The following is a 23,927-nucleotide window of genomic DNA, read 5'->3' on the forward strand; positions in this document are numbered from 1 at the left end:
GCGTCCCCACAGCGGTCCCAGCCCTAGCAGCCCTGGTTCAAGAGCAGCGGGGCCGGGATGCCCAGAAGGGACCGGGGCTGGCATAGTTTGGCGAGGAAACTTCCCCCCCCGGCCCGGGCGGGATGGAGTGACCGTGACCCCGGCTCCCCGCCGCGCCGCAGCCCCGTGCGGGCGGGACTCCCGTGGGGAGCGCACCGCCGCTGCCGTCCCACGGGGGGCTCGGGTCGCGGGGCTGCTGGGGCAAAGCGTTTTGCCTGGGGGAAGACTGCCGGGCTGACGGAGCGAAGAGGGGAGCCCTCGCTCTTTTGGTTCCTTTCCAAGTATTTTTAACAGAGGAAGGATGTAATAACATGCCACGGGCAATAAATCATAGGCTAGCTACTCCCCCTGCCTCCCCTCCCCCAGCCCCGGCGGTCCCGGCCCCTCTATAGAGGGAGGGGAGGAGGGGACTCCAGCAGACCGCCGCAGCAGCCGGGACGAGCGGTCCAGCGCCTGCCCCGCGCCCCGCCAGCCGCCCAGCATGGACCTCCGAGCCCTGGCTCTGCTCGCCTTCGCCCTGGCGGTCATCTCCCTCTCGGAGGGTAAGTCAGCTGCCGGGGCCGGGGGCCGCCGCTCTCCCTGCCCGCTGCCCGCTGGCACCGCTCCTGCCTGCGGGCGCCGGGCAGCCCGGGAGGGAGTTGCAGTCCCGCGGAAATCCCCGCTCTTTCCCCCGCTCCCGTGGCTCGGCCGCGCTCCCGGCTCTGGCTCCTGCCGCGGCTCCGATGTGCGCGCCTGGCGAGCCCCGAGCCATAGCTGCTGTGAGCTGGAAGCGGGCAGGCTCTCCCTCCCTCCCACCCCCCTCGCTTTTTTGAAAAGAAGGCTGGTCAAAGCGGTCCTCTTTGCCAAACTTATCCCAGATTGAAATCGGCTGGGGGAAGACTTTCAACAGCGCTCGGGCTGCAGGGAGGTGGTTTGGTTGCAAAATATGCATATCGATTTCCCCTTTAAAAAAACAACGCTAAAAGTTACAAGAAATGAGAAACAGGCGGTTGTTCGGTTCCTTTTCTGCCCTCTTTCGTGATCTATCTTCCCTCGATCAGGGCAGAGCTGAGCCGAAGCGGTGGCTCAGCAGGAATTCACCGCCCCCCTGCGAGGCTGCGCGGGGAGGTTTCGGGGGCGCGGAGCGGTGCGCTGGCCGCCGGGCTGGGGGAAGGCGGGCTGGCAGCCGGCAGCGCTGCCGCGGCCGCCTTGTCGCCGAGGCGAACCACGGCGGCCGGCCGCGCCGCAGCCCCGTCTCGCAGCCCGCTCGCCCACGCCGGGTCCCGCGTGTCCGCCCGGAGCCCGGCCGCGGCGGCGGCTGGCCGGCTTGCTCGCCGGGGGCCCGCCGGGGGAGCCGCCGGTGCGGACAGCCCCGGAGAGCCCGGCAACCTGCGCCTCTCGCTCCGCATCCCGCGGGGCAGCCCCATCCCCACGCGTGGCGGGGCATCTCCCGGGCGCTCCTCCCGCGGCTGGCTCCTCGCCCGGCAGAGATTTGCCACCTTTTGTCCCCTCATCGAAAGCTTGCTGGCGAGGTAACGAGCGCCCTTTCAATCCTCCGCTCCCGTCTCGTTCTCCCATTCGGGCGACCGAAACTTGGGTGTTCCCCACCCAGGGCGGCAGAGGATGCCCTCCGGTGCCCTCATTGTTTAGCCTGAGGTAGTTAATTGCTCCCGATAATTTCGCCGATGCCTTTGAACACTACCGTCCCGACAGCAGCCCCGTCCCGGTGAAGCACACAGAAAGCCAGCACGGAGCGAGCACTGCCCCAGAGAGAAGGCAAAGCCCGGGGGGCCGCAGGTGGCAGGGCCAGCCCCGGCCCCTCGCCCCCTGCCGCCGCCGGCACCCGGGTAGCCAAGCAGGCTCCCGAGCAGGCTCCCCTCGCCTCTGCAAGCCAGTGCGGGTCTGGAGCGAGGTGGGGAAGCGCTGCCGGTCCTCACCGGGGCTGCAGCCCGGACAGGAGGTGCGGGACTGGGGGGCCGCCGGGGGCTCAGGGGCTCTCCCTCTCCTCGCCTCGCCTCTGGCACCACATAGCACAGGGCTGGGGGGCTGGCAGAGCTGCCCGGCTGCACTGCGCTTTGCTCCCTGCCTGGCAGCACTCAAGCGGCAGCAGGCTTCTTTACGGCAGGGTAAGCGTGTCCGGGACCTGGCTACCTGAGTAAGGAAAGGGCTTTAAAAGCTTGAAGAAAACATAGTGTAAGGAGAGAGGCCCCACCGGCTTGCAGTGATAAGAGTGAAGGTTTTTTGCCTACTTCTTTGCACGTCATGTAGTGCTCTCAACCCTGATCCAGATGAAGGCTTGCAGAGCTACCTTGTCCTGGAGGGCAGGTGAGCTCTGAATTCTTCCTAGCCACTCTGGTGAGGATGTATCTGCCTATCACAGCCTCACTCCCCAGGGAAATGGAGCTGTTCTAGTCTTAAAAAGTTGCCAACCCTCTCCTGATATTGACAAATGTACCTTTGGATGAACAGGAGTAAAATGATGCTTCCATCAAATGTTTTGTCTGTTCATGCCCAACCTGCTTGCCTGGATATAGCTTCCCTCTCCATTCAAGTGCCCAGGGCTTCCCAGCCTGCACAGCAAGTTACAGATGGTAACTTTGCATCAGAACTGGCAACTCACTTCTTCCCTTAGAGTCCAGTTCCAGTGCAGGTGAGTCAAGGCAGATCCCTAGGGGCTGAAATAGGTACTGTCCAACCTTGATAAGTGGCCACTCTGTGAGGGAGATTCTTGTGAGCGCTTTGTCTCTGGAGAGAATTTGCAGCAGAAGTGGGTGTTCAGAGCCAGCAAAACTCAGCTTTGAGTTAGAAAACAGTAAAACTATTTAAAACAAACAAACAAACAAACAAACAAACACCCAAACCCAAGAACCCTTCTAGTGGAGACCAAAAGAGGTGTTCTCCTTTTCTTTTTGTCTAAGGAAATAAGGCTGAAGGAATGACATTGAGATGTCTGAATAGCATCTGGCTCTTCTGTAATTTTTGACTGTATTCACCCATTTTTTACCAAATGTGCCAAACAGATACAGGTCTCAAAAGCTTTATGTACCATCAGTTTAATGAAAACTGCTGTTTTCATCTAACAGTACAATTAACAGACGGTACTAATTTGTCCTACGGAGAGAATGGCCTCAGCTTGTGCTCAGTGTTTATTAGACATCAGAGAACCCACAGAGCATTAACTCCTGCAGTACAAACCTGTAGAATAATTGGCTTAATCAGCTCTACTGTGCACGGAACAAAATGTTTCAAATTTTGAAATGAGATAAGGAAGGTATTTGTCAGCCACAGGGTAAGACCAGAAATGTCCCCTTCCCAAATTATGTCCCCCAAATGGCCCCTTCCCCCTCCTACTTTAGGATGATAGGGGCTCATGTGTTGGGAAAGGCCACATACACTAGTTTTCCCTGGTTTTCAGCCTTGCTGAGAGCAGAGTGAGCCACAGCCAAGCTCTCAGAGTCAGAGTGCTGGAGGGGCACTGGCAGGAGATACTGGTTCCCTGTTAGTGATGCTGAGAGCTGACCTGGTGCCTGTGCTGCTGTTCCCTGGCACTCAGTGCCTGTTTCTGGTCACCAAGCAAGGGGCACAGAAATGCCAAAGGGCTTCTTGTGCTGGGAGGGGAGTTATCATTCCATCTTGCATTGGGGTGACAGAACACCGAATGCTGGGGCTTCCCCTCTTCCTTGCTCTGCTGGATGCCCTTTCTTGGGCAGGAAACAACTTTGGGGCTCACGGACATGTTAGTCATGGTTAAACTTTCTCTGCTCCTGATTTTAAGTGGGATGGGATCGAAAATCCCTCTCCCAGTCTCAGAGAGGGCAGGATTGCAGTCTCAGATCATAGATCTGAAGAGTTCATCTCTTGCATGTTGTTTAGGGCAAAACTTGCTTAAACTTCGTTGGTACGAGCTTGCAGAGACACTTCCACTGCAGCTGTGCTGAGTGTTGTTGTATAACTGCATTCAATTTCAGCCTCCCTTTCCAATACAAACTCACTGATGCGTAGCTATCAGGCACAGATTTGCGGTGGGAAATCCTAGCACCTTTCTCCCTCCCTTCCACATTAGCAGTAGTCAGGCTATTGCATGTTCCCGAGGCTCACCCTGCAGCCCTCCTTCCTCCTCCTCCTGCAGACGGGAGCTTCTCCTCCCATTTATTAACCCATAGATGATACCACTATTCGGACTGACTGATTGCTGTAAAACTGATGGGAAAAACTCCTCCAATTTTGTTAACTTCTAGTCCAGATCCTGGTGTGAGTCTGGAGGAACTCTGCTCCCACTGACGAATTCCTCTCTGTTTGTGCCTCTGCTTGTGGGACCTGATTCTGTCTCATCTCTTGGTAGAGGCACTTCGAAAAAAGGGGCTTCCCTGCTTAGGACAGGGTAATTTCACCGTGTTGTCTGTGGTTATGTGTGCTAGAGACAGGCATTGGTAAATGTGCAATATATACAGATCAGCTGCACTGTGAGAAGCTGTCTCTTTTCTCACCTTCCTAGATGGCAGTTTAGGGATTCCAAGCCTTTCCCGGCTCTTTAGCTCTCCATCTGCCTTTAAGGGAGCTGGGTTTGGATGCTGTGAGTGCTCCTGTGTGGCTAAATAAACAGGGCAGCAGATTGCCATGTGGGATCTAAAGCCCTGTCAGATACAGATCTGGGCATCTACAGCATGAGCCAGACCTTATGGGTTAGGTGTATGAATTTAATTCCTCCCAGAGGCTGAAAACTGTTCCACTGGGAAATTGTTTAAAATCTTAGGCAGCTCATTCTAGACTTCCAGGCAAGTTTGTATTTTAGTGTGCATGGGGCTTTGAAGTTTACACACAGAGTGAGGACCTTATCTATGTGCACTTGGTTGCCAGTAATTAAGTTCTTCCATGGAGAAACCAGGTAGCAGGAGTGCATCAGAGGCTGTGTTGAGCGCCAGGCTGCTTTTCTCAGTTCTGCATGCATATTCATTGCTGATTTTTAGCCTAGGGGGCTAAACTTAATTCTGTCCCTAGTGATGCCAGTGACAAGACTCTCACCCAGTCTGGTGGTCCCTGATTAGTATATGGGGAGCACGCTGCCTGATAACTCTCTCCTTGGATGTGGTTACTTTGCCGCAGGCTGGGAGTTCAAAAGACCCCCAAATCTTTCCTGTGAAACCGCTGTCATCCCGCATCTCCGAGTCGCACTTCCCCGTGCGAATACCGCGGCTGGGAGTAAAGGTTGGCTGTGGTGGGGAAAGGTCAGCCGCTGGGCCTGGGAAAGCCTGAAAGACTCAGGGCTTTTCTGTAGCTACTAAGTCCCCCGTGAAAAGCCTGCACCTGAGCCGAGCCATTTTGATCTGAACTCTTTGGAATTCATCGCTTTCTTCTGGCTACCTTCTAATTTGGCCTCGGGTCAAAATCATTTGGCAAGAACAACACGGAGGACAAGTGCCCCCTCTTTTGGCCTTTATCTTGTCTAATTACCAGGAGCATCCCTGCACAATGGAGCGGCTCCTAATTCTAATCTCTTCTTCTTTACTTATCTCCATTTTCTCTCCCTCCTCTTTTGTCTTCCAAAATCCCACGCACTGGGATTGAAAGGCTGGGTACTGGGGTAAAAGGATTGTGCTGTGAGCTGTGGGCAAATGCTCTGCCAAAGCTGAAGCTTTTCTATTGCTTTTTTTCACCTACCTATTTGGAGGGAGTTTCTGTCAGCCCTGGTCTGTGTATCCGTGCTGCTGACCGGGAGCAAGAGGGAGTAACCTGTCCTTTTTCTCCCTGTGCCCTGCAGAGAAGCCCGTCAGCCTGACTTACCGATGCCCCTGTCGGTTCTACGAGAGCAACGTGGCAAGAGCAAACATTAAGCACCTCAAAATCCTCTCCACACCCAACTGCTCACTTCAGATTGTGTAAGTCTCTTACTCTTTTCAGCTGGGTGCCACTCTCAGGTGTCAAAAGGGAGAGTCACAGAGCTGGTTCCTGCTTTGGTGGCTGCAATTAGGTCTGTGTGTCGTGCCATGATTTCCAATTCATCTCTTCACCCTGTGTGTCAGATACAGCTGGACCCTGCTTTACCCCATAGAAAGGAGGGCAGCTAGGTGTTTCCCAGCTGTGTTCCACCTCTGTGGTCTCCCTGTGACTATGTGATCCCATGTTCTGTTACCCCCATGGGTATGTCAGCAGGAATGTCAGGCAGGCTGTGCATTGCCTGGGATGTGGAACTTCACACCTTGGAGAAAAGACTTTACAGTGGTCTGAGTCTTCTAATGCTCCACTTCTCCATAGAGAGGAGCTAAACAAGCAAAAGTAATTCCTGGATTTCATGTAGCCTCCACAGGAGGTACAGACCCTAAACATGTGCTGGCCTGATCTAGGGACACGCTTACCAGGCAGTGACTCACTCCAGTAAATCACAGATCACAGCAGGACGGAAATGATGGGTTCCCAATGGAAAATAACCTCTTTGGTTTTGCTGAAAATGAAACGCTGATTTTAATGAAAAATAAGGTTGTAGATTTGTGTGTGTGTGTGTTTAGGAAGGTCTTTTTGGCTCATTTGCTCATGGGTGACCCCTTCCCTCCTCTCCCAAAATTCAAAATCTTCAGAAGGAAAAAGATCAGCATTCTTCTTTTCATTGAAGGGAAGCCCCACTAATCATCAACCTCTGTAAGAGGGTCTCAGTGACTAGATTGGGTTTCTGTGCAGTGCTTCCATCACTAGTCCTGTCTTCTATCCATGTTGAGCTCTTCCAGTTGCAACTTGAATGCTGTAAAAATCCATTCTTTGTCATCCAAAACATTTCTGCATTCAGAAAGCTGATGTGGTTTCATGAGATTTCTCAGGAATGTACAGATATATTGAAGAGCATGTCTGCATTCATGAACCAGTTTTTATTTGTATGATTTTTTTATTTTTTAAACCACTCTGGGTAGATCATACACATTTTCTCCTATGTGCTTCTACCTTCGGATTTGATGGAGGACAGTGAGAAAAATGTAAGCCTCAGCTGAGAAATAATTTCCTTTCACAAAAATGACAAAACCAGCTGTGACTAACTCTGATCTCTACCTATAAACAATTTTGGAGGCAAGCATCCAAAATGCAGTAGTGTACGGATTTGTGCTCTGGGACTGTCAATGGATGTCATAAGGGTCCCAGTGCTAAGGCTTTGTAGAGGATTTGGAATTTTCTGGCGTAGTTTCAAGAAAATGACAGGCAGTTAAGGCAGGATGGAGTATACATTTATCTCTTAATTAACGTGGGATCATAGTCATAGAGATGGATAAGAGCACGAAATGCAGAAACACGAACAATTCATGTTCTTGTCCATTCCTGACCCAAATGCATTAGTTCGCAATGTGATTTAGTGGCACACAGAACACATGAACCTATAGTTCACCATCTTTTTGTTACTTTAAAAAGTAAAGTACTTAAAAACCTACATCCAAATATCCCTGAAACGTCGTGAGTTCGAACTACGTCTTTATCAAAACAGAAGCTGAAATGGAATCAAAAATAACACATAAATTTCTCATCTTGATGGTTTTAGCTACACTCTGAATTTAATGGATATGCATTATACAATGAAGGTGTGAGTAACTTAAAAGCCACCACTTTCAGGAATAGAGAATGTCAGTGAAATCATGTAGCTTCAAGGAAAGATCTTGTATTTTTTTTGCACAAGTACATTCCCCTTTATGGTTGAGGGGAATTGTACCTGACAAAAAGCCTAAGAGCAGGCTTTTGTCTTTAGTTCTATGGGAAGTCATCTCTAAATCCAGAAATCTCCTCTGTATATATCTACTTCTACAAAGCTCACCCTAAATTCCCTGCTTTTCAGTACAGGGAAATAGGCATTTTTAGCATGCAATTAATTGCGTGCTAAAGTAGACACCTAAATCCGTTCAGATTAACACTCCGTATAGTTGCCAAGGTCTCTGCCATGACTGTACAAGGAGCAGGGGCTGACAGGCTCAGAAATAAATGTCTAAAAAAATCAGTGTCTTAATATTAGATGAGAGGAATTGCATTGCATGTGGCTGGAGGCTGGTTACATGTGCTTTTGGTTCTGTACCCTGTGAGGCCAGCTCAAGAGTTCCTAGGCATTGCTAACATCAGCAAATCCATTCTTACTCTCTATTGGTATCACTTCATTGGAAATACTCCAGCTTGGCACTGCACTAAGGGAAATATGAATTAGGCCCATTCATCTCCTTATTGGCACAGGGCTTGAAGACTGGATCTTCGATGTGTTTATGCTACAACTGTGTTGTTGCATAACTTCAGACGAAGGAGCATTTTTGACCTGTTATTTCTTACGCCATACTTTTATATCCTGCAGATTTCATTTTATAAAGCTGGGAACATTTTGGCTTCCATCCAGCAAAATGCTTAAACAAGTACTGAACTTATTCCTATGGGCATTTCCATGAAATTGCTGTTCTTGGCACTTTTGCATGGCAGGCAGGCTGCTTAAGGGGAAGTTTGTGAGCAGCTGGGGCAGAGGCAGGGTGCTTCAGGGGACTTGGGAGATCACAGCACTCTCAAGAGGCCCTCCCTGGAGGGCGAGACCTGCTGATGCAGGTGAAAAGCTATTTGTACTGCTTCTGTATGAAAGATGAGGATAGCCCAAATGCCAAATTCACAGGGAATTCAAATTGGCTAAACAGTCTGGTTGGAAGGTGCAGCTTGGACATCTGGGAGAAAACCTCGGGAGGTTTCTGCTTTTGTTTCCAGTGCTGAGTGAATACATGAGGGAAAACTTGCCTCTGGCACTATGGTACTTCCAGTTGTCTTCCTGCCTGCAACCTCTTAGTTCAGTCTTGTATAAAACAAAAAGCTAACCAGATTCTTTCAGAACATCCAAGAGGTATGGTCTGGTGTCTGTCCTCAAAACATGTGAAACTTCAATTTTGGGTTGAATCTGAAAGCTGTTCTTAATTAATTCCTTGCAAAAAATGACCTATATTTACCATGTCAGTATTTCCAAATGAAATTTAGCTGTTCCTGGCACTGAACTCATAACAGCCCAGGTATGAGTTGGAAAACTTAGGTTTAAATTCTGTATCTGACTCACCCCCATATGCGTACCAGTACAGACCACAAGAATCAGCATCAGAGGAGACAAATCGTACCAAAGCTTTGAACCCAGGGATATTTATAATAGGTGCCTTGAGGATGGCAGGGATAACCCATCCTCTTTTTGTGGGTTATCTGAGAGCAGCACTGACACCCAAGGAAGTCGGACACAGCTCTACTGTCCAGATGTGGCTCTACTGACCAATAGAATTGCAAACCTGTGTGCAAAATAAGGCATCTGGGGGGGGGGTGGGCTGCAGAGCATCACACACTAGACTCACTCTGACTTTTCTCCTTTGGCAGTGCAAGGCTCAAGAGCAACAGCAAGCAAGTGTGCATTGATCCCAAGTTAAAGTGGATCCAGGAATATCTGGAGAAAGCTTTAAACAAGTAAGACAAGAGACAAATGGACTTAACAGCTAACATCCTGAGTTATTAAAGGGTAGAACATTAAGGGCTGGCTTTTACCATGTGGACAAAGTACTCGTGGAATCAGATATTGTTTTGAAGATGGGTTTGGAGTTGACCTAGTCTGTATGAAAACAACAGCTTCTAGTATATCCTAAATGTTAAACTAAGACTTTTGCCAGGGTTTGAGGCAAAATCTATCCTAATGAATCTGTTCTGGGGTCCCCAACTCATCCTCTTTTTAAAAAAGCCGTTCTCCCAAGGAAAATGCTTCCTTTATGCCCCCTCTTCCCCAAGCCAAACAGCAATTACTTCAAAATTTGTATTGTTCCAGTTTCTTTGGAGCCCCTTCTCCATGTTACACTGGGCGTCTGTTTGCACAGGCAGCTGAGGCCTGGGGGGTCTTTCTCTGCTGGCCAGTGTGGAGTGCTATTAATATTGGCCAAGGCGAGATGTGCTGCCATGAATAAGGCTCTCCCACAAGGCCAGGGCAAAACCAGCCATACTTGGCAAATTCAGACTTTTAAAATCTATTTGTATTCCCCTTGAGAGCGGGTGATCATGGCTACCCTCAGGTGGACCCAGCGTATCTCAGTTCAATTTTACAGTGAGCAAGAGCAGCACAGAGAACGTTTCTGTGCTGAGTTGCAGGGGAGGGCTCCAGCCTTCCTGGGATGGAAGATAAGACAAGTGATGGTACAAAGCATTTTCTTGCTTGCCCAGAGCCCTGGGCTGTGGTTGATCCAGCAGTGGCATTTTGGCCAGCAAGCCTACCTGTGCACTCAGTATCCCTCCCACCCTTGCCACCACATTCCCACCCCTCAGTAACTGCGCTGTAACCGTGCTGAACCTTGCGCCCCCTGCATCTGTAGGGTAAAGGCAGGGCTGGAATCCAGTCATTTATAAAAGCAATGCATTCTTGGAGAAATGTGGGGAAGGGTATGGCCCCAGGGCAGATGTGAGGCAGTACAGGTAGCTGAATGCCCTCCACTGTTTGCTTTGCAAAAACATCTGCCAAACAAGGGGTAGAGTTAAAAAAAAAAAGTCTTTGTTCCCCTGTGTTTTTACAATAAGCAAGGGGAGAAATGCTACCAGAGGTAGAGAGGACCCTCCACGTGGCCCTTTTGGGACCACACTGGGGCCAAGAGTGAGGAGGAGGAGGGAAGGAAGCCAGCTAACAAACTGACTGTGATTCCAGCCCTGACAGCTCTTCCCATCTCATCTGATGCTCAGTGCCTTCTTTGCTGCCAGCACTCCTTTGGGCAAATTCTCTGCAGAGGTAATCCAGGTTAATGCTGCCAGGATGGCTTTGGATTTAGGCATAACTGAACCAAAGAGCAGGATGTGGCCCATACTGACTATCCTAGGGGCTTGGGCTACTTTGTTTTCCAACTTGGGAAAATTCTCAAGCCCCTGCCTAAGTTTCTGTTTGCCATCTGCCCCAGTGAAGCCCTTGGTGCTGTTCGTAAGACCTGAAACTTAAGGGGCACTTAAGAAATTTGTAGGGTTGGGCAAATGTGATTATGTGCTCAGATCCTGCCTGCCTGACTTAGACGAGCAGCTCAGCTGGAACACATTCTGCTCTCATTTCCACTGGTGAAGATCTGGGGCCAGCTCTACTGAAATCAGTGAGCCTGTGCCTGATCTCCAGCCAGATTCTGGGTTTTGTTCACCTAACTCTAATCCAGAAGCAATTCTGCTAATTTGGTGGATTTCATCCTGGTTTACATTGAGTAACAGAAGAGAATTTGGTCCCAGCTCTATGACATAAGATGACAGAAAGCATATATCTCCATCACCTAATCCTGTAATCATGGCATTATTTTCATTTTCCAACTAGTAATGCTAGCACTAGTGGCATTTTCATGCTCCACAGACAGGCAGGGCTTTGTCTGTGGCATTTTCACAAGGCATGTTTTTGATATATTTTAGTGCACAGCTTTGACTTCTTCAATGAAATGTACTTTGGAATATATTTATAGCGCATCAAACAATTCATATATTTGAATTGGAGCCATATGAATGTTGGTAGTTTAAAACACCGATATCCCTCTAAACTACTAACAGCTTGTAAAATAAATCTATATAGATCTATAAATGTTAATGTAGCTATCAATTTCAATCAGCCATATATTATATTTTTTCACTTGTACTGAAATTGTATGAAATGTGACATTACCCTATATGCACTAGCAATAAAATGGCTAATTGTTTCATGTTATGAAAACCCAATTGTACATGGGAATTTATTTTTCTGGAATAAAAGCAATACATTTTGTAGAAAGGGCTCTTGTAATTGCTTAAGTAAAATCCAAAGTGTCAAGACATCTTAATCTATACCAGTGCTTCGATATAAGAGTATCTTCTGTGTTACAATCTGCAGCTAAGGGCAAGGAAAAGTTCATAGACTATAGTAGTCCAATATGGTTGATTGTGAAACCAGAGATGGTTTTTAGTAGGGAATTATTTTCCTCACTAATGCTGCTTAGCCTTTATTATTGCTTTATGGTCATCACATCTCCATGTAATATACATACTTTTGAGACATCAGTAAAATACATTCAGGCTGTCAGGAAACCAGATTCCTTAACTGGCTTTAAAAATCATTGTGCAGCTGCTGTGGCCAACATCATTCACCATTCATCCATTTTATAGGCAAGGGGCAAATCAGTCCTTTCTTGAAATAGCTAACAAATTCTTTATCACTTGCAGGCAATCCCAGTCATCATTTACAGTACATTGACTGCATTTCCCTTCTCCCTTCATGCCAGGATATGAAAAATCAGGCTCTTGCAGAGTAAACAGAGACCAAAGAATGATACTTGCTTGTCCGTTGTCACATTAATATAGTCCCACCTCAGAACTTCCCCTCAGCCTGAGATGCTGGAGTCCATTAAGCTCAGCAGCTACTGCTGGCACAGACGAGAGAGTGGATGGATCTGGAGACGATAACAAAGTCAAATAGGAAAAACCTTTCCCTTGAACGCTCTGGGAGAAAGGAAAGGAAACTTCCAACTTCTAGGGGCTGGCTGTAATGGGAGCCAAGCCCTGCTGCCACCTTCCTTCACAGTACTTGTAAATCCCGGTGTGGCAGCTCTTCCTAATTTCTGACCTCATTTGTAAATAAGAGCGGAAGTACAAGACGCCAAAACATCTACCTCCCAGAACTCCACTAAAAGTCTGCTGGGTGAATGCCCCACACGGTGGGGGACAATGTAGGTGACTAACTTTACAGCCTTGTTTTAAGGCACTGACTGCCCACAAATCCCATAGAGTAGCCACTGGTCCTTGTTGATGTCAGTGGAAATGCTGGGTGGGAAGCCAGAAATCCAGCCCCCCTCTGCTTTCATTGTACCTTGGCGGGTACTGTGCAGATGGTGAGGTGCCTGGCTGACAAGTTCTGGCATGCATTTGGGGAGGATTCGGTGTTTTGGGGAAAAGAGTTGTTCTGGCCTCAGAATTTGCAAATGTCCTGTCACCGGGGCACTTTCATTTGCCTAATGTTCCTCTGAGGCCGAGGGCATGTGAAAGAGGATGTTATCTTCATTTGCACCCTGCCAGCAAGATGTGAAGGGACCATAGGATAAATGTGAATAAGGCCTTTGTATATGGATAATTTATGGCAGTCTTTTTGTATTTTTCTTTTAATTTAGACCACGTCATCGCACTCATAAAAAAAAGCAACAGAAGAAACGGGGCCCACTCTGCCCTTCCCGTGCAACACCACTAAAGTCTCCAGGGAGAAAGAATGGTAGGAGGCATTAGTTTCTGAGCTGGGATACCTCAGGTTCAAATCCCTGCTCTTCCACTGACCATCCTATGTGACCTTGGGCAAATATATTAGCCTATCCAGACCTCCTTTTTTCCCCATATTTGCTGAGGATAACAGCTGTACCCTCCCTGCAAAGGGGTATTATATAGATAAAACTCTTAAAACGGGGGAAGTTCAGCCACAATAGAGGTGCAAAAATTTTCCCATTTTTACAGATGGGAAAATGGATGCCCAAAGAGGCCAAAATAACCCTGAAGCAAAGGCAAAGTCAAAAAAAGGGTAAAGATTTGGAAGCCCTGTGTCTTTTAGCTGGCCAGATTCCTCCAATACCAAACTGACAGAGTTACACTATAAATAACAGCTGGGAATTTGTCACTGGTATTTTTTAATGACAAATGCAGCACTGGGTGGTGACAACATGATTTGGTGCATTGGTGACTGGTTGACACCTCTCCTATGGGAGATGCTAGGCTAGTCCCAGAGAATGGTGTTATATATGCCAATACTCTGGATGTCCCAGTTGGTTTTTTCCCACCAGGGTGGTGTGCCCTGCCTTTCTGCACCAAAAGAAGTAGGGTAACTGGTGTGGGATATTGGAAAAGATATCTTCAAAGAGGAAAATTTTGCTCATGGCTTAGTCATCCTCTTTATGAGGATCCAGGAGCCTGGATGAGTTTTCCAAGGCTACTTTCACTGAGAGTAGCCACAACTGTCTCTGGCTGTGGTCATACAGTCTTAGTTGTCCAGCAGGCATTGAAAGGGATGTTTGTTCTTATCCTGTAGGCTAGACAAGACATGCTTGGACATCAGGGTTTTTGAATACCTGGTGTTTACCCTCTGACACTTGTAACTCAGCCTTAGTGACCTCATGTAAATTGCAAAATGCCGATCAGCCTGGAGCAGGAGCAGGGGTCACTTCAGACAAAACCTTTGACTAGGCCAGCAGCACAGACTGGCTCCTTGTTCTGAGTGAACCCTTCACAGAACACACTTGCACTTTGCTGTGATCCCTAACCCACCACTCTTCCTGGGTACCATGCTCACACTGAGCATGGGAGACTCAATTTGTCTGCCTCCTACCCTGAGCTCCCTACCTCTGCACTTCACGCCTCACACATTTACTGTGCAGCACGTGGCTGCTCACCCTCCCTGTCACCCCACCTTCACTGGGCAGCTGGTCACCACGAGCTGTGACGTGCTGCCCAGCTGCTCACAGCAGGTGAGGTCCCAGAGCAGGGAGGCCATGGGGTTGGCTCCCAGCTGGGCAGCAGACTCGGGGGCCTCTGCTCTCCAGCCGCCCCATGGTGGGAGCTGAACACCAAGACAGCAGATGGGCTGTCCTCTGTGTTCCTCCATCCTCACAGAGACCTGGCACCCTGTGGAGCTTCAGTCCATGATCTCCAGCATAGCTGTGGGGTAGGGGCAGGTAGAGGAGGCATTCCCAGTGCCACTTGCTCCACTACTGGGGCTGCTCACAAATTATTAATCCCTCCTTTCCCTGCTGTTTTTTTTTTTTTCTGAGTCTCTGCCCACCGATAATTCCCTGCTCTGGCTTTCCAGTCCAGAATAAGCTTCCTAGCCAGCCTTCCTCCTATGTTAGTTCTGAACACCCTACTAACTGTGATGAGCACAACCTGCCCAAAGTAACTCCAATTGCTGGGTTTGCCCTGCTGGGTCCCAGTAGCTCCTTGTGGAGAACTTCCCCCAAAATGTTTGGCAAATACTGGTTGGAGGGGCTGCAAAAGAAATGCCTTTGGGTTAGTCCAGACACAGATTTGCTGTTTGACTAGGCCTGATATCAAAGCTTTTGCAACTGAAATAAACCTTAATAGTGTTTCACTCTGTTCTTCGTCAACAGGAGGTTCAAGATGTAAGAGGCAAGCATTGTAAGCCGTCTACAGGATTTCTTACTGTAGGACCCAGAGAGCAGATAACCAGTATTAGGGAATGAATACATTTCACTATTATCATGCAGCACAAAAGCAACGCTTCATACGTTTCCAAAGGTTTTTTTTGTTTGTTTGGTTGGTTTTTTTTCACAAATTGGCTTGCTTTCACAGTGCTATTTTTATATAGTAAGATGTAACTATTTGAGTAAAATATGTTTTGATACAGGTTGGTTTATTACCTAGCACTGAGGGCAGATATGAATTTAAACTAACCCTATGTTATTATATAATATTTTATTTCCTTTGCTATGTAGAGGTCCTGCTTTATTTAACTTTCTCTTGGTTCATGCAAGTCTCCTGGAGTTTTAAACCTAGAAGGACATGAACTGTACAGTGCAATGATGTTGTATAAGTAGTGGAGGATTTCCTTGCCTCCCGAAGTCATCGAGGCCAAGAACATAGGAAGGCTAAAAAGCATCAGACATTGATGAAAGTGCACAGCATTACGATGGGTGGCATTTATAGGTATTTTGGGTGAGGGATTAAACTCAGGCCTACAGGGCTAAAGCCCTTCTCTGAAGATCAGAAACCTGGGTGACAGCTATGAGCAGCTGGGTCAATGCACATCTGGTATTGCAAGGTGTTAGTATTTGGTTTGTAGTAGTCGTGTGTGTTTTAGGAGCCACAACACTGATCTGACGTCACCTGGCATTTCCTATGTTCCTGTGTTTCTGATGACAAATTTTAGCACAAAAAGGAATGGGTTATTAAAGTTCTAACCACATGATCATGTTGCAAGTTGCTGGAGGAGTCAGATATGTTGCCATGCACCAGGTGTCTCTTCCCACCCATCCACGGGAGGTGGCTTCAGCTCTTCTGACTGGCTTTGCACTGAAGTAGGCGGAGATGCATTCACATGACCCTTCACCAACGATGCTGTAGCCTTGCAGTCACACGTACCTGAGGGCAGTAACATCTTTGATTGCTCCGGAGATACCTAAAAGAGGATATCTGGCCATATCTTTGGAGAAAAGAGATGCCTGGGGCAAATGAGGGTCTGCCCAGTTTGTGGAAGGAGTGGTGTGGAGTGATGTTTTCTGGGTGTGGAAATGAAGGCCAGCACTCACTGTTCTCCAGTGGTCATGGCTCTGTTTGCTGGTGAACAGGATAGCCTCTGCAATTTCCTTTGCAAAGTACACCCCGGGACAGGTACCACTTCTTGCGCCAATCCCATCTCTCAGCCAGATATTTCTTTCTCCTGATTCCTACCTGTATACACAATATCTTTGCTATATAGTGTATGGAAAGACACCTGCAGTACTGCGATAATCATGTTACACTGTGCACTGGGGTCCAGGGGGATGCACATTTGTGCAGCACAGTGCTTATGTTTGTATGTATCTGTGTGTGTATTGTAAACAAAAAATGTTGTAAGATTGTATTTTTTTTGAGTGGGTTGCTTCAGAAGGAGTCTTCCCTCTTCCCTGCAGCCTGTGTTGGGAACACTGAGAGGGGTGTTTCACTGAGCACTCCTTTTTGTGGCAGGCATCTTTTAGTGCCAAAGAGGCACTTTGGCTAGCCAGGGATTACTTTATTTCCACACGGGTTCAGGTAAAAATCTTGTAAGTATTTTCTTCTCTGCAAAACAGTGCTATTACAGAGAGTGCTTCAGCTGGGACTACATCACCTCATTTGCTTTATAGCAGAAACCAACTGCTGTGCCTAAAATGTATGTGTGTGTGATTTTGACATTCCTTCTATTGTTATCATTACCAACCTAGTGCTTTAAGTATATTGTGTCTCTGTTTTGAAAGGTCTGGTACCACTGTACCTGATGAGAATTGGACTGTTGATTTAATGTGAGTAGGCTCAGAACCTCTGTTGTAAGGCTAAAGACAGAAAGAACTTTTATGAGAAAACTAGAGTTTCTTGTGTCTTCCTTGGACTGTACTTTATATCCTAGGGTCCATCTCCTGTCCCCACTCGTGCACCTGCAATTGCTAGTGGTTTGCCAGAGGCAAACACATGTGAGTGTCAAAGCCAAGAATGACTTTGGGGAAAGTGTGGAAGAATCTTGGTTCTGCCACAGACATGGAGCTTGTCCTCACCCAGGAAGGTGCATTCTTCACACATGCTTCCCATCCAAGGACAGCTTGAGGTCTGCTCTGTTCCCATGGGAATAAATGGAGAATTAAATAATCCTCTGATTTTGATTCAACAGCATACCTTGAAATGATGATAGGGGCCATGAAGATTTTTTTTCTAGGGGAAACATTGGCTTTCCAGTGAAAAGATGGGGTGGGTAGATGTGATTGTACAGCCTTGCCAGCGCTCTGCTGCAGTCCTCGTTAACAGGGAGTGCATCTGGGGTCAGCACCAATAGGGAAAGGTCTCTGGGCACATGCCAAACCTGCATAACAGCCTGGGCAAACAGACTACTTCGACAGAAGCGTTGAGATGGGCAGTGCTGGAGCACCCCAGCCAAACCCCAGGTTGCTAGCTCTGGACAGTATAGCCAGGTAGTGGGGGTACTGCAGGAAATGAGGTCACCTGTCAACCTTCTCTTCTAGGGGCAACTAGTGAGCATTGCAGGGGTAGACTATGCTAAAGGAAGGGCATTTGCCCCTGGGAGAAATGCATGAGTAGCAGCAGGAAGGAAAGGGACTCCCTACAAGACTAAGTAATGTGTACAGCCAGGTGGTGGTTGTCTGGGTGCCTTGTGGGCTGCCTGCCTCTGGCATTTCTTGAGACTCACACTGTGACCTGGGCCCTGACACTGCCAGCACCAGGTCCCTGCCTCACCTGGGCAAGGTTGAGCACAGCCCAAATGCAGGCATGGCGCAGACCTGGCCAGGAGTAGCTGAAGACTGAAATGAGAAACTGATAAAAGCTTCCTCTTGCTTTAGACCAAAATTCAACCTTAAGCAGGAAGCTTTGCTTTTCGCCTGACTTTACTTGCATGAGGCATCAGGAAGAGCAGCCATGTCCTTCACACTAGAGAAATCAGTCACTCGTCTGTCCCAAGCTCCTTGCGCTATCTGTGCATTGCACACTGTTCCTCCTGTGCACACTGTGGTCTTAGCAAGCTGAGAAGCAGCACTAGCAGAAACCCGCTCGGGGAGGGCACTAGATTTTCCTTTCTGCCTTTAACTGTTGACCAAAGACCAAACCAGAGAAAGCAAGCATGGGGAGATGAGAGTAATGTAGAGCCCACATGTGAAGAGCGAAAAGAGGTAACACTGAACTGGAGCTGAAAAAGCAGCTTCCATAAATGTGAAATCATCACATGTGGTATTTTCAAAGTGCAGCTGTTGAATCCTAAAGTTGGATTTTTATTTTTTTTTTAAATAGATGGTATTTATTGCTGTGCCAATTTTTTATTTATACTAGCTTTATACTTGTATGTATGAATATCTTATCTGAATTCTGCCTGAGGAATGATGAAGGGTGACTTTCTGATGTGTTTTTAACTAAGGTGTTTGAGCAAAGGTGACTGTTCATTTTGCAATGAAGGCTATATTCAAAGTTAAATATACACATTTCATTGAAAATGCAGTTCCTACAGAAGTTTTTGTTGCTATTTTCCCTTTGTTAGCATCTAGAGGGTCCTTCTTTTCTCTGGCAACTTGTTTTGAGTGGTGTGATTTATAGTAACCAGGGGTTTCTGAGAACTCATCACCTAAAATCTGAATTTTTTTCTATACCAACATCCCACCAAGACAAGCCTTGTCTGCAAACATGAAACTCTGGTGGCCACAGAGAAGAAAACATGTATCATGATGAAAGGGCTGCATGAACCTCCCATCTTCCACTTCTTAAGAACTCAGTGTTGTCAGAATGTGGTAAATACTGTACTTTCTATTTTTATTAAGTAAAAAGAACTATCTTCCCAAATAATGTGAAAAGTGTTTTGTATTTGTGTTCCTGTAAGGCAGCTTTTATGGAGGAGTCATATTATGCTTTTGAAATTACTCCTTTCATAGAATATTTTGAAAACAAACACTTTTATATTGTTGTAATTTCTCCCATAAATGTGTACGCACTTAAAATTTTCTTAATAAAAATGTCTATCTATCTAAATGAAATTATTATTTGCTTCTAGTTTTTTTTCCTCACATACAAACAGCTGAAAGCTTCACATCAGAAAGAACATTCAGATGTAGTTTAAGTGTCCAGTTTCAAGGATGCTTCCAGGGAGCTCCACGGGCTCGGACTCTCTACAGGGAACCTGAGGCAAAGCGCCCACTTTTGGGTTTGGCAGGGAGCAGCAGCCTAGCAGATTAAAATGTGTCATGTTCAAAAGGAAAGGCTTAACCATTTGCTCCCTAAACAGAAGCCCAAACTTTTTTTTTTTTTGTACTTTCCCCCAACTTGTCTCCTGCAGCAGGTTGACTTCAGTGGAACCGAAAACCGTGAGCTGTTTTTGCTCCAGCAACAGGGATGCCATCATGCCATCATCATCTGTGCGGGGGAAGGGATAAGGGTTTCTTTGAAGAGCCTGAGGGGTGTCAGGGCATGCGTTTTACAAAAGACCAGATGTTGTGAACAACACCCTCCTTGGGGCTGGTTTTCCCAGGGCAAAGCAGGGTCAGCTTTCAGTTTGGAGGTGGGGAATGGTTTTAGAGGCTTGCAGGGCTGGCCTGAGATCCTGGAGGTATAAATCTAACTTGGATGATGTCGTAGGGAATTTGCTGTGAGTTTCAAAACCATGAGTTGAAAACCGGCTTTTGTCAGTGCCTTCCTCCATCTCCAAGTCCCCATGGCAGGGGGAAAATGTTTCCTCAGGTCACCCTGCTCCCTCCACAGCTGCCCTGCTCCAACTTGCCAGTCCTCCTCCATTTATCCGCTGCAACAATACAGGTGAATCCCAGCACTATGAACAGCTATGGCTGGAGGAAAGGTTAGGGATAATTTAATACCTCATAACAGTGAAACAGTGCTTGAGCTTTACCAAGCTTCTTGTTCAATAAATATTTCTTGGCCAAATTGATGCAAGGCAAAAGACATGCAAAAAATGGAAAAAGGAAACTCAGATGACTGATGATCCCTTTGCAAATCCAGCAATGATTTAGTAACAGATTATGAAAAACTGAGCAGGTAATTGTGAGTGCAGATGGTCAGTGAGAGATTGCCAGGCCACTGGGAAATGCATTGGGAGTAATTAGCTACAAAATTACACATTAATGGAAATTACACATTAAGAAATGGCCCCGTGTTCTGTGCAGCACTTTGCTGTGCCTTTCATCAGTTGTTTTCTCTTGAATGTGATAGGTTTGGTTCTTACTTCCTCAGCAAAGCATCATGGCAATGTATCCACGAACTGCCTAGGAATTAGAGGTGAACCCACCTTATTAGCACATCTGGCTCTCTTCATAGGCAGCTTTCCAATATCAGCAAGCTGAAGGAAATCAGCTGCATTCATGGCTTCAGCCATCCTGATACTGATTATGGGCTGGATTTATTAGGCCCTGGTGTGGTATAGGTCAGAAGACAGCAAGGGAAATGCCCCTGCTTCTTGGGACCAGCTGGGGATGTTACCACTGAGGATATTACCTAGGAGCTGCTGTGATGCTACATGACGAGGGTCCATCCTAGCTTCTGGTGAGCATCTCCCTGTTTTATAAAGCTACTTGCTCTCAAGTCATCCTGAGAGTTCCTCAGACAAAACAAATATGTAGCTTTGAGACTAGTAAAGGCAAAATGAAAAAACAAAACCAAAAAACCCCAAGGTTTAGCAGCTGAAGCCAGAGAAATTCAAACTGGAAACAGATTTCTAAGTGTGGAACTGATTAGCCTTTGGAACACGTTCCCCAGGAGAGGGGGAGGAAAGCCCCTATTCTTCCTATGTCTTCAGAGTGGGGCTGAACACCGTTGTGGTGTTAGCCACTTACAGCTTGCTGGGCTCTCAGGGGACATGGGGGTGAAGTTCTCTTCCCTCTGTTACCAATAGGGTCAGATGAGATGAGCTAATGATCCCTCTGGCCTCAGAAATCCATATGCAGAAAGCGTGGTTCCAAGGGAGCATTCCTCAGCCTCTCTGTGATTAATAACACCAGTACATCATCAGCCATCCCAGCTCTGCTTGGACCAAGGCTGAAGATGGCTCCTGCTGTTACACAGGAGATAGATTTGGGGTAAAAGGCCTCTACTTCTGTTCAAGAAGGTTGCCCTCCAGCTGGAGAGGCAGAGGCATGGCAGCAAGAGAAGGCTGCAGCCCTGTCCCTGGTTCATGCACCCCCCGACTCTGGGAGGGGGGTCTGTTCACATAGGTCCCTCTAGCAGGAGTGCTCATGCTGGTGATCTTTTCTTGCAGGAACTCCCTGAGTTTCTTCCTTTGTCCCTTTTTGCCCCTGACCCTTATTTGTCCTTCATTCTCCCCTCTGGCTCTTTGAGGACCTCCTCTTTCCTCTCAATCCCAGTTGCCACAGCTCAAGTGACAGATCTTGGTGATTTAAAGCCATCTGGCAGTCTCTGCCAGTCATCAGCACCTTCCTGCTTTCTCATCCTTGTTGGTGCTCTCTGGCTAGGGCCAGTCATCCATTTCCAGTCTTTGAAAGAGGTGGTAGGACATTTGCTTTCTGTCCTTTCCAGCCACTGTATCAGAGCAGGATCCAGGATCCTTTCAGAGAGGAGCTGCCTGACTGCTGCTGCAGAGCTGTTTGGCTTATGCTCTTGGGCTCATTCCTGTCTGTGAAGTCTGATCTGTCTTCCCCTGCCTGCCACAGCACCACCCTTCGGCACATCAGCATGTCCTCAGCTCACATGCCTTCCAGCACCTCCCTCTACAGCCAGACGTTCCTCATGGTAGCTGCCGAGGAAAAACAGTGACCTATTATTGCTTCTTTCCCACTACCAGCAAATAGAGAGCTGAATCCTGATGCACTGGCTTTGTGAGCTGGCAGAACCAAGGGAGTGCTTCAGGCTTTCAGAAAACCCAAGCCAGACCACTGTGACTTGAACAGAGGGCAAAGTCTAGAACAGTCTGTTAAGAGGTGGAAGAATACAACCTAAGAGCAGAAGGACAGAGGTTTAAAATGCTGCTGTAGCTGACTGAAACCTCCAAAACCTGTGTGATTCTTCCACCCCAAAGATCTGCAATCACTTGCAGCTGCCTAGCGTGCCGTGTGATTTATTGCAGTGCCTGGAAGAAGATTTTGGCTGTGGTTAAACATGTTTGTATGTTGCCTGTAAAAACAGCAAATCTGAAGAAAGGACTCTCTGGATGTGGTTCAGAGTGTGTAACAAAACCCAAACTGCCAAGTCCTTCCATACACAGTACCACAGCAATACATAAAACTGATATAAGTTTAATATCTAGCACACGCTGTCTGTTTGCCTCTGAACACCAGAGAGACACTTAAAATACTTCAGACTACACTGTACAATTCTTACGCAAAGGGAGGACTACTTACGTGAGCAAATGCCAAGCCCCATTGGATAGCCTGGCCCATGTTTTCTAAATTAGAGTCTTCCCACAGGGCAGAGTACTAGTAAAATAGTTCTGCACAAAATATTTGGAAAAGAAGGAGGAAAAAGAGAAGAAATACTTCTTTCTTTCAAAATATAAATACTATGAATGTAAACAGCAATCAAACCCTGTATGCCAGATCTACAGCCACAAAAGCAGCTGGATGACTACCATCATGCTAAGTGTCCACATTCAAAATTAAGGTCCTCATAGTAACTCGCAATGCTTTCCTCAGCCTAGTTGTTCCAGTCTCTCTCCTACCTGCATTATTGCCTGCTAAGCAATCTACCCCAGCCCTGTTACTGAGGGATTGGTACCCCTCCCTGGCCCTTGGGGTCTCCAGAGTGGACATCTGATCTTGCCAAGAAAGAAGGGAGATTTCAGGGGCATTTCCAGAATGTATCTATTGTACATCCAGAATGTATCTATTGTACAAGCCTGCACTCCCCTACTCTTGCATCCCATCTCCCAGTCTGATTTTCTCTCTGTCCATCATTATAATCGGGACAAAGCCCCACTGTGCAGGAATTGCACAAACACAGAATGATAAAGACAGTCCCTACCTGATAGATTTCATGGTCGAAGATCTGCTCTGCTGGGCTCTTAATCGAACATACATGTTGCAAGGAATGCAAGTCTCTATCTCTTCGTTGGGTGTTGGAGAAGCATCACACCAGACGCGGGATGGCTTGTCAAGCAAGTAAAGAAGTACGGATCATCTAATTTCACATTCACCTCTGTCACAATATGCAAGATTTGGTTAACAGAAAGTATTTCAGTTCCTTGGAGGGGTGGAGTAATGTAAAAAGATAATGGAGAAGTGATAAGGAGAAGCAAGGCTTCCCAGTCATTCAGTTACAAGAGATAAAGCCCAGAGAGGGATGCTCTGTGGGTGAGATGAGTAGGTCTGAGCTGTGCAGCTCGCTCTGCGCAGTTCCCATGTGGCTTGCTCCCATGTGAGTCTTAGCAGTGCTCACCCAGTGTATCACTCTTTTGGGCACCCAGCCATCCTGGCTCCTCCCCTTCCCCTCCCTCCTTCCTCACTTTTAACTACTTTAAGATTTCTCTTTCCTGCTGCCATATTATTTGTTGCTGACTTTGGACTTTTCTTTATTGCTTTTCTTCAGGCTTCCCAGTGCTCACACAGTCTGTGTTGGTTTGGCCTGCTCTGCCTTTTGTCTGTGCAAAAACAAAAGCTGTTGCCCAGAGACCATAGTGACTTCAGGACTTTCCCAGTGCCAGCACCTAATTGCAAACAAATGGAAGTCCCCAGCAATACTGTGTCTTGGGTGGGAGGGCCTGATTCTGCTCGCTCTGCGCTGCGGGA

General features: G+C 47.4%; 1 protein-coding gene across 2 annotated transcripts; it reads left to right on the forward strand.

The window, feature by feature from the left end:
• Positions 1 to 476: 476 nt before the first annotated feature.
• CXCL12 (C-X-C motif chemokine ligand 12) lies at positions 477 to 19,191 on the forward strand. 2 transcript variants are annotated; one of them, XM_082309136.1, is made up of 5 exons: positions 477 to 581; positions 5,777 to 5,894; positions 9,367 to 9,453; positions 13,125 to 13,222; positions 15,102 to 19,191. In XM_082309136.1, the coding sequence occupies exons 1-5, from the start codon at positions 521 to 523 to the stop codon at positions 15,131 to 15,133; spliced, it is 396 nt and encodes a 131-aa protein (XP_082165262.1). In that variant the 5' UTR covers positions 477 to 520; the 3' UTR covers positions 15,134 to 19,191. The 2 variants fall into 2 exon arrangements, with proteins under 2 accessions (XP_082165262.1, XP_082165263.1); XM_082309137.1 differs by lacking the exon at positions 13,125 to 13,222.
• Positions 19,192 to 23,927: the final 4,736 nt, after the last annotated feature.

This window comes from Platalea leucorodia (genome assembly GCF_965183815.1).
Source record: "Platalea leucorodia genome assembly, chromosome: 4".
Taxonomy (NCBI): domain Eukaryota; kingdom Metazoa; phylum Chordata; class Aves; order Pelecaniformes; family Threskiornithidae; genus Platalea; species Platalea leucorodia.